The 17,320-nt window shown below is 35.1% G+C and overlaps 2 protein-coding genes across 2 annotated transcripts; one reads left to right on the forward strand and one right to left on the reverse strand.

Annotated features, from left to right (window-relative positions):
- Positions 1-3,051: 3,051 nt before the first annotated feature.
- LOC114711211 (uncharacterized) lies at positions 3,052-8,499 on the forward strand. Its single transcript, XM_028895577.1, has 6 exons — positions 3,052-3,276; positions 3,453-3,762; positions 4,252-4,355; positions 4,920-5,096; positions 5,965-7,811; positions 8,095-8,499. Exons 2-6 carry the CDS (start codon positions 3,557-3,559, stop codon positions 8,242-8,244), a joined length of 2,484 nt encoding a protein of 827 aa, XP_028751410.1. The 5' UTR covers positions 3,052-3,276; positions 3,453-3,556; the 3' UTR covers positions 8,245-8,499.
- A 759-nt stretch (positions 8,500-9,258) lies between these two features.
- On the reverse strand, positions 9,259-15,414 carry LOC114711192 (putative clathrin assembly protein At4g25940). The gene is made up of 15 exons (XM_028895554.1): positions 15,325-15,414; positions 15,126-15,195; positions 14,708-14,805; positions 14,182-14,320; positions 13,944-14,068; positions 13,762-13,854; positions 13,614-13,664; positions 12,801-12,866; positions 12,643-12,708; positions 12,430-12,510; positions 12,273-12,350; positions 11,118-11,297; positions 10,957-11,035; positions 10,395-10,513; positions 9,259-9,690 (listed from the first exon to the last, which is right to left on the reverse strand). Exons 1-15 carry the CDS (start codon positions 15,412-15,414, stop codon positions 9,259-9,261), a joined length of 1,767 nt encoding a protein of 588 aa, XP_028751387.1.
- Positions 15,415-17,320: the final 1,906 nt, after the last annotated feature.

A 17,320-nucleotide genomic window follows, 5' to 3' on the forward strand; every position in this document is an offset into this window, starting at 1 on the left:
TTTTTTTAAAGGTTTTTTAAGACTCCGTCTTGATTAAAATTAGCATCTTAAAAATAAGAAGCATGAATATTTTATTACTATTTATTTTGGAATTGGAATTCTTTTTGGTATAACTTATACTCAAATTATTTTGGATTTGATACTAATCTCTATTGGATTAAGAATGTAAAAATTAAAGTCATTCTAATAAGTGTTATTTTTGAGATTTGAACTTGTATTCTATTCCTTACGAATACGAGATTGCTTAACGTCTCAATCAATAATTTATTAATTTTCAAAACTTCCTAAAGATGAGGGGTTTCTCCTTCAAGTGGAAGTGAATATCGTTTTATTTTATGTTTTTAATTTTTGGATGGACCGCGATTTATAAATATACCCATAGCAAATGGAAAAAAAAAAATTAAAATGAGTTGAGATCGATGTTGAATCTATCAAACAAGTAATGTTTGTACATAATTTGTTAACGTGTGAGTTTTTTTCCCTCTCAGTCGTCTTACACTCCTACTACTTAAAATTTTATTTATTAATTAGATTAGATTGGGTTAGCGAATGCCTAAAAACTATTGGCAAAAATGATGACAACTGATGTGGATCATTAAGCTAACAAGCTGTATTTCTCACCGATACATACGTGATTTTCTCAATGAATTATTCAATATTAAATATTATTAATTACTCTAAATTCCAGGTGAGCTGGGACTCAAATTTAGGGAATTTTATTTTTTATCTATATGACTTGAACTTAACGCCTTATTTAATCACTATCAAATTCCTTATTATTACTTAACAAATAAAAAAAAACTTAGGTTAAATTCTTCTCCAGCCACAAATGGTTATGTGTTCTTTTTTAATTTCGTGTAGATTTATAATAAAATGCTACTCCTCCGATCCTTAATATAGGACCCAATTGTTGAGTTGGTTTTGGTCCTAAATATAAGACCCATTTCTCATATTTATCAATTTCTCTAAATTACCCCTATAGACACTCCCTTAACTATAATCAAATAGAAGAAGGAGATGAGGTATTAAAAAAGATGATTATGGTGTTTTAGGAAAGATGTTTCATATTTTTTATAATTAACTAACTTACCTAACTTCCTTAATCTAATCAAATTAGTTAAATGGGTCTTATATTAAGGACCGGAGGAGTATTAAATTTTAATATTTTAAAAATAAGATATATGACCATGTAAGCAGAAAATTTGGGATAATAGATACTCTCCCGGTCCTAAATATAAGACCATTGTAGTACAAAGGTCTTATATTTAGGACGGGGGAGTATAAGGAATCTGATTCAAGTATTATCATTAACCTATTTAGATTGAGTAAATATAACTTTTTATTAGAAAAAAATCGTTCGGGAAAAAATGCAGGCAATGATTCCTGAATACATCAAAAAATAGAAGGCTGGTAACAGGTAACATCTTTTACGAAATCATTAAAACGTAACGTCGGGTCATGGACTTCTCATTCACGTCCATTTCTCCAACGTTAATAGTTTATTAAGAATAATTTTGATTAACAAAACGTTTTTTTTAATTATTTATAATATATACAAACGAACATCAAGGAAAAGTTAGACCCGTACCTTCCACGTCATTCGTGCATATCCCAAAACACTAGGCAATTTCCGTGAGGACCAACGAATTCCCTTTCTTCCACAAAATCTTACCCCAAATCTTTTCGTCTTTGTAACTTTGCCCCAAATACTTTTCTTTGCATTCAAGTCCCATGAACATGGGATAGAAGCCGAAGCATCTAAGCAGAATATGCCACTTCTTATGTTTTATACTTTATTAAGGGGTTAACGTAAATAGAAAAGAAAAACAAAAGGGGAGGTACGTAAAATAGGGAACAAAATGAAACAAAGGTGATGGGCTCATGAGACAAAATTTATTAATTAAAATTGATTCGAGAGGCTGCGAGCTGCTTGTACCATGAATGATTGAAAATAAAACAAAAGGTCCCATAACAAGCTGCTTAAGCATACATGGGACATCATCATTCATCTAACAAATTACTTTATTTGAATGAGACACTCACCGACTCTCCAATTCATCAATCTAATGAAGCCAATTTTCTATGTCATTTTCCTTTTGCTCAGGCTTGTTTAGATTCATGATCAATAGGGATATTTATGTAAATTGAGACATAATGCTTTTTATATATTTATTTCATGTTTTATAAATTATGATTGAAAAGTTACTTATAAACTGTTTATAATTCATTCTAAACAAATCTTTAATAAATTTAGATAATATCAACTCATAATTTAATAACAAATATAAAAAGTAAAGGAAATTAGAGTTTTATATGTAAAATCAAATTTAACTTCTGACTCTTATATTTTCTATATCAGAAACTAGAGGAAGTATTGATTAGAAACAAAAAAAGAAACTAGAGGGAGTAAAAGGTGTTTGGAAAATGGTGGAAGAAGTACTTTTTCACAAATTGAGAAAAATTGTTCCACATATTTATTTCGTATATTGTAAAATCACTTCTGAAATCATTATTTGATTTCCATCCAAATACTTCTTAAATTATGCTTCCATGAACTCATTTCCGGTTGCTCACTCTTCTAGATAATAATCATTTGTTATAAAAATAAGAGTGGAGGGGAGGAAAATTTTAATAAGTTTGATTTAAAATATTATAAAAATAGGGTTAGAGTTTTTGATGAAACTTTTTTATTTTTTATCTTGTAATTTTATTATTAAAATTTTATAACCCATTTTTTTCCAATTTTTTAAATTAGACTTATTAAAAATTTCCTTTCCTTCCTTTCCCCTATTTCCGTCACATCATAGCATGCACAGGGTTAAGCATTACTACATTTTAAGATATATGTGTATTAATATGGTCCTCATAAGCCACTATAAAATATAAAATTTATATGAAGTTATAATATTTATAAATATAATATGACTGATTTCTCAAATAATTAGCTTGTGATCCGTTTTTTTTTTTGGGGTCAATAAAATAAAAACAGAAGGTAAAAGCTGAGAATGGAGGTGGAAACTGGCAGGAAGAAGACAGTTCACCGTACCCACACAGGGCCTCTCCTCCCTCTCTCTTATCAATATCACATTACTTCGTCTTTGCTTTCCCGTGCACAAAAACAAACTTCCTATTCTCTGTCTCGCCTTTTCTCTCTCTTCCTTGCACCGGAGTCAGAGAGATCAATGATGAAATGTGCAAGTGTCAACTCTCCAACTGAGACTTGAGTCTCTCTCTTTTCCTCCGTGATTTTACTCATCGATTCCGCTTCGATTCCCCGTAATTTCGCCTTCCTCTCTTTTTAACGGCTGTTTCTGTGATTCCTTTTTTGTTGCTTTCTAAATCTCCTGATTTTCTCATGTTCTGCACTCTAAGAATTTGACGGTGTGCAGGTTTAGTTTATTTATTGGCTTTCTAGAAATTCAAGCTGTCTATTCGTTTGATGTTGCTTGCAGTTCAGGGTTTTCGACAAATTGTGTTGATTTGTGCGGAGTTGGTATTTGTTCTGATTTTTAATTCACTCTGAGCGTCTGAATTTGTGAGGGATTGCCGGACAATCATGCCGCCGGCCGTGGTGAATCCACTAATGCCAGAATCTTTGTCGGTGTCATCGTCGAGCTCCGATTCTGTTTCTCAAGGATCTGCGCCGGAGAATCGGCGTTTCGGAGATCTTAGAGGTTTGCAGTGGCGTATAAATCTCGGGGTTTTGCCATCTTCTGCTTCCATTGATTATCTTCGTCGGGCCACTGCTGATTCTCGAAGGAGGCAAGTCAGTCTTGATTAATCGTATATTTATATAATTTTGCGAGTGGCCAAGTTCAATATAAAACTGTCAACTATGTGAGAGACTCGGTCTATAGAAAGTTATTTACTGGCACAAGGCTACTTTTTATTGAGATCATCTCAACAAATCCCTCTTTTAACACACATATCTTAGGAGATGGTGCAGCGCAGGGTATTTTTGCAACATCCAACTGAATGATAATATAATTGCATTCCTCTTCGCAGGCAGAATTAAGATGATTAAACTGTTTCATCTTTTCGCATTGAGTTTTGATTTTATAATCTACGAATCCCGTGGTAATCTGGCATCACACTTCACATATGGTATTTCCATATTAGTAAATGATTCGCTTTCCCCTATATTCATGTATTAAAACTGATGCCTATTTGTTCAGCTAAGATGCAAGTTGTTTTTGAATTTGATTGTCTTTGCGTTATGAATTATGAACTAAACTGTATATATCTTGTCAGGTATGCTTGTTTGAGAAGGCACCTCCTGATTGACCCACATACTCCAAAGCGTGGAAGTAATTCCCCTGATCTAGTCATAGATAATCCGCTTTCACAAAATCCAGGTGAAGTTTATATTGTTCCGCACAGCATTCCAATATTTTGCAGGTGGTTAATCAACTGTTCTGGTTATCCCTGATTCAAAAAATACTATTTCAAATACTGATTTAGAATGTAGTAAACATAGGGTATTCCCAAGGCCACAACAACAACGAGTTGAGGTCAACTACATGGATCACATGACTTTTCATGGCCTTGCTTTCAACTTATGTTATTTTTCAACTTATCATGTCCTTGCTTTTAACTATACCATCTTTCTATAGTATTTTTATAAGTTTCAAATTGTAAATCTGTTGTTTTTTTAAATATTTTCTGAAGAGAGATACCCATGCTTCCTGCTCATTTCTTTGCATGATTCATGTGAAGAATAGCCAGAGAATCAGTGGTAATAAATGAATGCATGATGTTGAAGAAAGGAGTTTATATGCATTAACCATCTTATTTTTTTCTTGATGCTGTTTTGTTGACCCCTCAGCATTCCTTGCAACTGCAGTAGGCAGATTCTAGACGATCGAAGCCCCATCTCTTACGATCTGATTGTAAGTTTAATATGGCCTTTATATGCACAGATAGTACATGGAGTCGGTTTTTTCGTAGTGCGGAGCTGGAGCGAATGGTTGATCAGGATTTGTCACGTTTATACCCAGAACATGGGAGCTATTTCCAGACACCAGGATGCCAAGGCATGTTGAGACGAATTTTATTACTGTGGTGTCTTAAGCATCCAGAATGTGGTTATAGACAAGGTAAATTGCTCAACCAGTCAACCATGGTTGACATCTGTATATTTTTACTTTGTCATTTCTCAAACAGTTGTCATTTAAGTATTTTCAAAGAATAGTTCACTGTATTTCCATTTAACTCATGACTGACCTGAATACTTATGGCATCTCTTGCAACTTGCAAGGCATGCTCATTATCTTCTTCGATGAAAGAAGACACATGTGAACGCACACAAATTATGCTTTCATGCTGTCACTTTTTGGTGCTTTTAAGCCCCTGTTAAAAAGCCCTTTCTGTTTCTTTATCTGCCCCATCTCTTGTAGCTGAACAATTACCATGATTTCTCCCATCCTGAATTGCCTAGAATATTAAGTTTTGTCCCCTCTTTTTTTTTTTTTGGGGGGGGGTTGTTAAAGAACAAACACTTGGGGCAACATTCAGCTTTAATTTTATTATGCTTTCCGTGTGTAATTTTGTATGATCTATGATGGACGTCTTTTTCAACATTCGCCCCCTAAAAAAAGAAAATTAAATTGTTGGAAAGCCTTACAGTGTTAGTCAAAAGAAGGCACATTGTGTGCCCGCCCATATTCATTCTACTGTTAAATTGTTAAGAGAAGCACAAATTGTGGTATTTGATTTAAGATTTTTTTTTTCCCACGTTTTGGTGAGAATCTTCATCTTCACTTATTTCCCTTTTCTGCCTTATTGACTTTTTCATATTATTAAAGAACAGAATCTAAAGTGATTCAATGGTTGATAATACTGTCTTGGGTATACATTTAGTTTTATTTCAGGGCATTCAGAATTGGTTTTGTATGGTATTAGATGTTATGCAAATAGGTGACTATGGTATCTGTTTCTTATGCTCTTTGGTGGTGTTCCTTATAGGAATGCATGAATTATTGGCTCCATTGCTATATGTTCTCCAAGTTGATGTGGAGCGTCTTTCAGAAATTCGAAAGCTTTATGAAGATCACTTCACTGACAAATTTGATGGCCTTTTATGTCAAGAGAATGATCTTTCTTACAGTTTTGATTTTAGAAAATCTCCAGATTTGATGGAGGATGAAATTGGTTCCCATGGAAATGCTAATAAAGTCAAGAATCTTGAGGAGCTTGATCCGGTGATACAGAATATTGTATTGTTAAGTGATACTTATGGTGCTGAAGGTGAACTGGGCATTGTCTTATCTGAGAAATTCATCGAACATGATGCCTACTCTATGTTTGATGCTTTATTGAGTGGGGCTCATGGTCTAGTTGCAATGGCAGATTTTTTCTCATCCTCCCCTGCAGTTGGGTCCCATACGAACTTATCTCCTGTAATTGAAGCTTCGAGGGCATTGTATTGTTTGCTGTCCCTTGTGGATTCACCCCTCCACAGTCATCTCGTAGATCTTGGGGTTGAACCCCAGTACTTTGCTCTCCGTTGGTTGAGAGTTCTATTTGGACGGGAATTTTCACTTGACAACCTTTTCATAATCTGGGACGAGATCTTTGCATCAGATAATAGCAAAGTGGAAAAAGGTCCTGATGATGACATGGACTCCGGTATTAGGATTTTACATTCTCCTCGTGGAGCATTTATCTCAGCTATGGCTGTAGCAATGATACTTCATTTAAGATCTTCACTACTTGCCACTGAAAACGCTACAACCTGTCTTCAGAGATTGTTAAACTTCCCTCAGAATACCAACATTAAAAAACTGCTAGAGAAGGCTAAATCTTTACAGGCTCTCGCATTAAGCACTGACATTTCAATACCGTCATCATTTTTTGGTGTTTATAACCAAAGCAAATCATCAATTACAAGGTCTCTGACCCTTCCATCGGAAACTGTTTCTCCAAGAACTCCCCTGAATCTGTTTCCTGATAGTTACTGGGAAGAAAAATGGAGAGTTGCCCACAAAGCTGAAGAAACTAAGAAAGATGGGGCAGATAAGCAGGTTCCTACCCGGAAAAAGGGGTGGACAGAAAAGCTGAAATTCAGTCTCAAGAGATCAGAGTCTGAACCATCTCCATCTAAGGTTCAGGGTAGCCAGACTGAATCTAAAGCATCTGTTAGGCGCAGTTTACTGGAAGATCTTAATAGGGCACTTGGCCTAGATGAAGATGCGGAAAAACACTGCCTTGAAACATCAAACCAACACGATGATGTTTCTGTGAGAGTTGAAGGGGAGAACCAAGATGGTGGTTGTAAAGACAACAGTTGCACTGCTGAGGATAGATTTCTGAGTGGAAATACTGGCGGCGAGGAAAACTCATCTTCATTTACAGATCCAATCAGTCCTTCTAATGAAGTCAACGATCATGAAAATTACTCAGAGAAAAGTAGTGTTGCATCTAATTTATCTTTTGATGAAAGCAATGAAGATTCACTTTCTAGTTCCAATGTTTCGCCTCTTCCCATCTCTTCTGTTCCTGAGAGCATGTCTCAGATTTCAGGATGCAATAGTGATGTTACTGGAAATTCAGCAACAGTTTCTAAGGAGAGAAAAGTGAACAAAATTGGGTGGTTTTGGAAGTTTGGTCGAAATAACAATGAGGTTATAACTGAGAAAGGAGGAGATGCTTCTGAAGCTACAAAAGCTGGCAACAGTTCTAGTGAAAGCAATACAACAGCTTCAGCTACATGCAGTAAAAGTAGTTCTGTTAGTTGCAAAGAAGATTCTGTCGACCAGAATGTTATGGGAACTTTGAGGAATCTTGGGCAGTCCATGCTGGAGAATATTCAGGTAAGCTTCCTTTTTACAGTCATTCTCCCATGGGATGACAGGTTATTGCTTATTAATGCGTTCAATTGTGGAAATTTTTCTCTATCTTTAATGTCGAAATGCTCAACACAACCGGTTTACATGAAATGCAATACTGGCCCCACACACCTTTTATTGATTGATCTCCCAAACCCTTTTAAGACTTGTTCACTGTTTCGAGTTTACCATAACTATTTGAAAGGTCTTTACTACGGCTAAAACTGGTTACTTGACATTTACAAAGGACTGATTTTATGTACGGCAGGTGATTGAGTCTGTTTTCCAGCAAGACAAAGGCCAAGGGACTTCATTGGAGAGCTTCTCCAAAAATATTCTGGTTGGCAAAGGGCAGGTTACTGCCATGGCAGCTCTAAAGGAGCTTAGGAAAATCAGCAATCTATTGTCCGAGATGTGAAGCGAATCTCATGATGGTTTTGTATATAGCTTCTGTAATTATAATTCTTTTCGTGACAATAAAAAGAGCTTCTTCCGCTAGGTTCCTTCCATCATCTACCAAGTTTTGCAGATGTTGAGAGATAAATATGTAAATAAGATTCCGGGTCACATAGTATGTTCATTCCTATTTATGGTTGGGTCATTTGAGATGTTAAACGGCCTCTAGTCGTCAGAGCAATAAAAGTTATTGTTAGTCATTTTTATTTACTTAGCATCCTGTGGATTTCCGTATGTATGGAGCAATTCAATACCGTTCCTAGATGCTTGCTTGCCCATTGATTTTTTACCTTACAGTTGTGCATTCTAAAAGTTGTCAAGACTTGTGGGGTTGCGTTCTAGTATTTTGTTTCCCCACACCAGGGTGTGTGCAAGTAGTAATGATAAGATTGGAACATACCTGGAAGAGAAGAAAGGAGCAGTTCACCTGGCTGTCCGCGCGCACCATTAAAAATAGGCAATGTGCTTCAATTATTACGGTGCAACTTCTTTCACCGATTATGGTGATTTATGATCATATTGGGCCTAAAACAAAAATATTTTGAGAAGGGGGGCTTAAGCAATATGTAGCCGATCTCATTTAATGAGATATGCGCTTTTTGTTGTTGTACGTTGAGACAGGGTGTACATACGGAGAAGATTCTTATATCATAAATAAATGATCAAATAATAATTTCTCCAAGTGACGGGCAACAATTTAATTTTATCACATTTCAAATACTAAGGATTTGTTAATTTCTCCATCCGAGCATAACATGTGTAAACTAAATCGGTTTAACATGTTACATTGAAGAAATCTCTAAATAAAAAAATAGATAACTAAGAGTACAAAAAATATGTAATATCGAGTGGCAACCAAAGAATCAGAGCATTTTTCAGGAAAAGAACAATAAATGTTAGCTTCCCACAAAGAATAAAAGAATGCAATGCCTTTATGAGGGTGGGTTAAGAAAGAAAGATGGCGATTGCTGAGACTCTAGAGCAGATTGTAATTACCATGTTGAGGTACTGAATTGTAAGGATGGCTAGGTACGGGTAAAGGGTCTCCAAATGGATTTGAAGAGCCTATAAACTGCATCTGTTGAGGGTATTGTCCCTGTGAAAATTGATTGTTGTTGTTGTTGTTGTTGTTGTTATTATTATTATTATAATAAGGAACCATCATCATGTTGTGTTGTTGCTGAAACATCTGCTGCTGCTGTTCCAGCAATGCCAATTGCACATTGGTTGGAGGTGCTATGCTGTTCGACATGGCAAAGGGGTCATGTGGATTCTGATTGTGATGATCAAATGAGCTCTGCATGATCATTCCTCTGGGCCCATAACCCGCATTCTGCAGCTCAAGTTGTCTCCTCGCATTTTCGTCTTCATACAAACTGTCTAGTAATAGCTTGTCAAACCCACCCGCCTGAATCAGCAAAAAATGAGGACTTACAATCTCACAAGGCAAAAGAAAACAAGAAAAGAAAAATCCTCTTTATCCATAAGCCGTCTATATATAGAATGAGGACTTGTGTCTGTATATTTGAGAGAATGGTGTTATCATGTAGCAAGTTGAAAGGCTTCGTCACGTGTGATCTTAATTTGCTCAATTCTCCTTCACCGATGAAGTGAGGACTTGCAATCTCCTTCCGGCGAAAAAACATAACCGGTATGATCTACATTCTAAATTCCTTGGAGTCTTATTTTCCCACCAAAAAAGAACTAAATAAAAAATGTGTTAAACTACATTATTCATGTACAACAGAAAAATTATATAGGACTCTCTGTAGTATTACCAAGATGGGGTTTCTAATCAGAGGTTATTCCTTACCTTTATTCTGGGGCCAATAATGCCTAAACTGTGTTTAGACAGAATAAAACAAAAGTCTTATTTTGACACTTGCCTTAGTGCAGGTGTCCTCAGTATAACCTAGATGCAGCATCAGAATTTGAGTTGTTCTGTGTTGATGATTATGCGCAGCATGCACGTTACAGTTATCTGGCCAGTGGAGAACTTTATCTATAGCCTAATTAATTATGAGGGATGGCTTTTTAAAGATTAACGAGGGTGCACTTAGAGATGAGTTGAAAATCAAATATGATAATTAACGAAGTAGTGGAGTTAGAAACCATTTTGCTATCTGGCAGCGGCTGGCTGATATTGTTGCTTGGTGTTGTGACAAGAGCAAGTTCCCAACCGGTAGTCCCAGCAATGTTACTTAACCCGGCGTTGATCGAAGGATAATTTCCTGCATAACATAGCGAAATCTCAACCATGATTGTACCAAGAATCAAACAACGAGTGCAGTTAATTTAAAGATAAGCCATAATTTAGTTTAAGAAGAAAACTATATCAGATCCCGTCCTAAACATGGCGTACATAAACAGATGAGAAATTCCAGAGGTGTTCTCATGATTTTATTCTCGGCTATTGCATGCTCATAAAAATTATTTCTGATACAGCTATCTGCCATTTTCTCCTATCAGCTTTAAGCTGCAAGGCAGAAAAGCCAATTGTTGTTCATTCAACAAAAAAGTGTAGTAATCGCGTTAAAATTAAATGCAAACCCTCCTCCGCCTCTGAAAGACTAGAAGATGAGTCCCGATAGGGTATTCATCAGCAGAGTGGCAAATTCAATCTTCAGAAGCGAAGAACCATGCTATATATTTCATTAAACAACAACTGTCATACCACCAGGAGGAACAATTGCAAGAGCCAAAGCATTACTTTCTTCCAACTCTAGAGCTTTCGGATTTATTTCATTCAGACCCTACAAAAAATGGACGAACATGTGATCCATTCTTGCTAAACCAGTAACTCAAACGAGTGCATTCCAGACTAATAAAACATACCAGCAAGTCATCAGTACCATCAGTTGATATCAATGGAGGCAGCTCTACCTCCTCTTCCTTTACTTCTTTTTCTTCAACCATTTCTTCTGTTTTAATCTCACTCACTTCTACGGCATGTTTCTCACTTTCTTCGGGTTCTGGTTCTTCATTCCCAGGTGATTGATCAGTTTCCGGACACTCCTGATGTCAAATGCCTCTAATTAATTAACTAATATATGTATCCACGTATCTCTCTACACACACTCTCTCTCTCTCTCACACACCCACACCCCCACCCCACTACCAACAAATCGGTATGATTGGTGGAGAGTTTTGACTGAAAGAAAGTCACCGAATGAAGAGTGGTAGATCGTAGCCACCAAAGTGTGAGCTTTTCAAGTGCAACCGATTGACAGGGGCTAAATATTTTGTGAAGTCATAAATGAGTTAGTTTACAAATCCCAATAATTATTTTTCTGATGACGGTTTCCTACCAGATTTTGGTGCCAACAATACATGATTGAGGTATGCTAAACCATTTTACGTTGATGAAGTGAAAAATTTTTTCGTTACATATTCAAAAATTAAAGTTAGGAAGTTTAAATATGTCTTATGAAAATACAACACTGATTTTTTTGATTCTATCTTTTCTTTTTTGTCTTAGTCCACACTTTATATCTATACATGAACCAAATCTATAGGAAGTCACATGATTCATAAGCCTTTGGTTAATTTTAGTCTTAATTCAATATGGGATAAGGGAAATAACATCACCACAGGCTCAGGTTTGGAGAAACGTACTAAAACAGCCAGTAAGTGTAAAGGGGATGGAACGAGGTCCAATTGAGTGGGAAGTGGGAACGAGGAGAGAAAAACCCACTTCAATATGCCTCGTTGCCAACCCTGAGAGCATCCTCAGAAATCAGCAACCCACTCGCGGAGTTGCAGATTTTCCTCACCTTGAGGGAGTGGCTTAAGCTGTACAGGCCATATTGCACAAGTCCTATAGATTGCACTCTTAGAGAGACAGATCTGAATTGCATGTTCAGGTTTAGCATTTTACTAGATATGCAGAGAAATACTTTCCTGTCAATTGGAGTTCGTAGACGAATATAGAAGCATTCATATATACACATATACGTTGTCCAAATAATTTTTTATATCGCTTCTACTCACCAGTTCCTTAACGGAAGAGCCAGCCTGGGGTGCTTCTTTTAAGTAATCTTCCATTGTGGCAAGAAATGATGGGGGTGGCTACTTATTGAAGAAAAGAGCTCCATGAGAAAGTATTTAATGGTATCAAATAAGATATTATTATGACAAAAAAGAAAACCTGTCTTAGTGCCGGAAACTGGAAATTCCTAGCAAGGTCCAAGCCCTTGCAATACTCATACAAGTCAGCCAGATGTTTAGCCTGTATGATAAGAAAAGTTGACCATCAGTGCAACCAAGTATGCCTTTTGAAGGGATTACATATAGGGCGCACGATTGAATTCATATTGAACAGCAACAAAAAGCGTCTTTGAAGAAAAGCATCATTTTAAACCTGCTGGCCGGCTCTTTTGTATATGTTCAAGGCCTTAAATGCATCATGTCTAGACATATCGAAGAACTGCATCATGGTAGGGATAACGTTGATAATTAGCAGTAAACAACTAAAATTAAGCTCAAGAGATCAAAGTATCACATTAAACTAAAGTTTACCACGTCCACGAGATTTATAATTCCGTCATTGACTGCACAATACACTTTGAAGCTCTCTTTCAATACCTAAGTAGCATTGCCAAATACCAGAAAAACAAAAAGGAAGAGGGAAAATCAGATGACTAAGTAGAGATGTCATCATATAAGAGAAGTGAAAGAAATTCATAAATTTTTTTAATTACAATAAAAGATGTGCAGAAGTCCATGATGATAGCAATTCTACCGTCTGATTCGATATCTTAGAAAAATCTCTGATCTTCAGTGATCTGAAGAGCCATTTTTAAACGAGAGCTTTTGAAGAATGAGGAGTATTAATGTTTTTAAAAAGATTATAGTGAAACCATTCCCCCATTTAACGACTTAAGCTTTCTAGTTGAAATAATTCTTGACAGGTGTTAAAAAAACTGTGCTGTCAAATGTTTAATCGATCATTGTTGTCCCCTGTTTTTAATTAAAATTGAGTTTTAGCACAACATAGTTGGAATTCCTGTTGTCTACGCTTCATACATAAAGTCCAAAAGGCTTTACGCGAGGGGACACATCAATGATGTTTATATTACTGTTCATAAAGCTTTACTTCTCTTTTACTATTTCGAGTCAAAACGATTCCCCATATTATCTCATGAATATAAATGCCAAATCATTCTTCTTTTTCCAATATATCAGTTTTATTATGCATACAACTTCTCAGAGGCTAAGGAATCCGATATTCCCGCATATGAGCTTTAATTCTCCCTCAGTTTCAAGAAACTTTCTGAAGTCATGCAGCATAGAACTAGTGAAGTATGAACGACAATTACAATACATTCGTACCAGGGCCAGCGCATACTGGATGAGATAATTGTAACAAGATGCTCCTTCAGGCTGCGGGGTAATAAAGCATATAAAAAATCATTCTAAGAAAAAGACTGTGATATGACAAAACAATTACAAGCATCAAGTTGCCAAACATGAGTTTCACCTGACAACCAGTAAGACGGTGAACAAGCTGCTGCAGGGCAGGTAGCTGCTCCAACAGCTCATCACAAGCCAACATCCGGGTTCTGCTATGTGTCTGTCAAAGCTAAAGTCTGATATTCTAAACATGGTAATAAAACAAATGGAAACATTAACTTACAGTTTCAAACAAGGTGAAGCACACACCTTAGTCCCAGATGGTGATTTTGTTAGGCGCTCTGACTCGACGTCATATCTTAAGACTCTAAAACATTCTAGTCTCTCTTCTAAATATAGTGCATATGCTCGAACCCATGCAGAACAATCCCAAGCTGCATAGAGTCTGGTTAGGCATGAAATGCAGCAACATTCATACACAAAAAAAGCGTCTAGACGAGCCTATAGGGAAGAAAAGTTACTTATTCAATTTTCAGAACTAATTTACCTAGAGGGCTTGAGTCATCTTTGAAATTGGAAATTTGGAAAATATTTCCCCTGCGGCAGAAGCTTTCAAGCTCTTCCCTGAAGGTAGGATCGCCCTCTCTCAAAGTCCTATGAATGACTATTAGAGTCTTTACAGCAACCTTTGACATCATTATTCAGTCAAGCCGAAGTAAGTTTCAAGAAAAGGTTAAAAAATCACAGTTAATTAGAAATATATGATCCTATTGAAATTACAAGAGTATACATTTCCTTCATATTTTTGAATGGTTTGTTGTACCTAAGAACTGTTTAGCCCCTATCCATCCCTTTGCACATATCAATTGTTCGGGAAGGACATTGAACCACAATTCATATTGTACATTTTGAATGTGAATAATCGAATGAGTTCAACTCTTAATTTTTACCTTGTCAGCCAATATTTGCGCATAAAAAGAAAAGCAGGGGTATCAATTCTGTCACCAACTTATTCAGAGACTTTCTATAATTTTCTATATTATATAAAAGATTTTAAGCGAAAAAGGATTTACTATCCAACTTTTAGTCTTGGACAATCTCCTCGCAAGTGCGTGAATGCAATATGCCACATCTGCCCGCGGCTGGTGTGCCGACGTCGCGTAGAATATTTCTGTATAGAGTTCAAGGCGGAGCCGAGAGACACAAAGATCAAAAGAAAAGAGGTTAGAAACAAATGAAAATGAATTATTGCAATGAAAAACCAATCCAATTTCTCCTCTAAGTTGGCATTATGATAACGAGTAATTCACTGTTCGAATCGGAGTCAATAGAAAAGAAAATATGCACAGATTGATTAAACTTAACTCTAAAAAATGATCCGTCGATTCAATGAAACAAATTGTGCGATAATGCATGCAATATTAAAGACGAAAGCTTAGAATCGTATTCGAAAATTACGACACATTAAGAGAACGAGGTATATAAACTCACTTCGAACATGACGTTCCTTAGGAGGATATTCTACGTGACTGGTAGCCTTTACAATTGCAATATCCAAATCCTTCAACAAGAAGATGAAGCAGGATCAAAACATTAGACGGATGAAAGGAAAAGAAAAATTTAGAACAAATCGAAAATTGAGCTATAGGAAGTTTTACAACTAATGGAGCGTGAGATGTGGGGAACTCACCTTGTATTCGCTGTTGACCTTTGCAAGGCCGACCATGGTGGAGTCCTTGAGAGCCCCATAGGCTTTTCTGAAGCTCTTAAACGTCCCCATTCATAAACTGTGATTGCAATGGAGGGAGAGAAAGAAGAAGGAACAACGTGCTTCTTCTTCTTCTGCTTCTGTAAGCCTGTCGTTTTCAATGACGAAAACGACTCCAGTTTCCTCAAAAATGTGCCCAGGCGCAACGTGAAGGAACATAGTAATAGAAGGGCAAATTGGTAGTTTCATGCTGTCTGCCACGTAACTAATTTCTGAAATTTCACAACGGAACGGGAATTGAGTTAACGGACGAATTATGATTCCATACAAAGGCCATTGTTAAATTAATTCTCTTATCTTTAATCTTTAATTAATTCAATTTAAAATACAATAACACATCTTTCTTAATTTTATTATCAGGCCAAAAAACATAATACATTTGAAAACATAACTTTTTTAACTACAGAAGAACCTTTGGATGGTCGAAAAGAAAGTTTTAATTCATGAATTATCTTTATCGTTGGCCCAAAAAAAAAAATATCTTCATCATTACAATTAAAATCATGGGACTTTCTTTTCAATTACAGAGATATTTTCATGTGTATATTAAGTTTAAAATGAGTTACATCATTCACATTTATGAATAGTATGACTTATTGTAATTCATCAAAAGAATACTGTTTATTATATATTTTATATTGACCTAATTATCAAGATATTAAATTTCAATAATTCAATATGATTTATCCTATTTTTCTGTAATACTTTTAAGAATAATATATATGAAAGTAAAATAAATCGTCCTTTGTTTTTTTTTAATTATAGAGATATCTATGTTTTCAAAACCGACCCTTAGTCCAAATTTTATTCAATGAAATAATGTTAAAACTTTAAAATAATTTATATATCTACATAATTTTATTGACTATCCTATTTGTTAAAGAATTTTTTCTTTTGGCATATAGTTAAAAAATTAAAGTATCCTGGATAAATGCTATAAGAGACATTCTATTTTTCTCTCCTAAGTCCTAATAAAGTTTGTTAACTACTTATACACAAATTACAAAATGAATAACAACTTGTTTTAAAAATTTAAAACACTTGCCACTCATATCAATTAGTTATATTATATGTATATACTACTTCCGGTCCTTAATATAAAAAGTAGTTGACTAATTTGAGCAGATTAAAAAAATTAGTTAAATTAGTTATTTGTAATAAATATGTGTTATTTTTTTTAAAGTATCCTTGATCATCAAATATATTGGCTAGAACTATTATTATTAAGAATTACCTTGAAAAAAAAAGAAAAAAACATAAGAGACAAAGTAGATTAAGATCTTATATTTAGGAGCAAAATAAAAGTTAAACAAACTCTTATATTAAGAAGTGGAGATAGTATATAAAGTTTTGTTTAAATTTTTCAAAAATTATTTGATTAATTTACTATATAAACTCACTATAAAGGTTAATATCAGCTTAAGTGTTTTTATTATACTCTCTACAAAAAAGATAATTTAAAAGGTTCAATAAAAAGAAAATAATTTTAATAAATTAATTAAAAATCTGATGAAACTAAAGGATTGGCTAAGATTAATTTTTCCAACTCTAAAAAGATCAAAATGAAAATATTTCTAGTGCTTGGAACGAATATGCCCCACTTGTTTGTTTGTTTAACATTGTCGATACTATTCCTCAACTAGGGTGTGTTTGGGTTACACCCCAAACCATGGTTTGGGGAATAACCTACCCAAACACCCCCTCCAAAAACCAAAACCATGGTTTTGGGTCAAAACCATGATTTTGACTCCAAAACCATGGTTTTGGAAAAAGCAAAATTTTTTGCTTTTGGAGAAAAAAGGGAGAGTGTGAGGGCCTATATGATATGTATCTTGTTATTTTTTTATAAACATATTTTTTATAAATATATTTAATCTTATATTTTATAAATATATATACACATTAATATTTATTAATT

This window comes from Neltuma alba, unplaced genomic scaffold (genome assembly GCF_004799145.2).
Source record: "Neltuma alba isolate B1F8T4 unplaced genomic scaffold, ASM479914v2 tig00011283_pilon, whole genome shotgun sequence".
NCBI lineage: Eukaryota > Viridiplantae > Streptophyta > Magnoliopsida > Fabales > Fabaceae > Neltuma > Neltuma alba.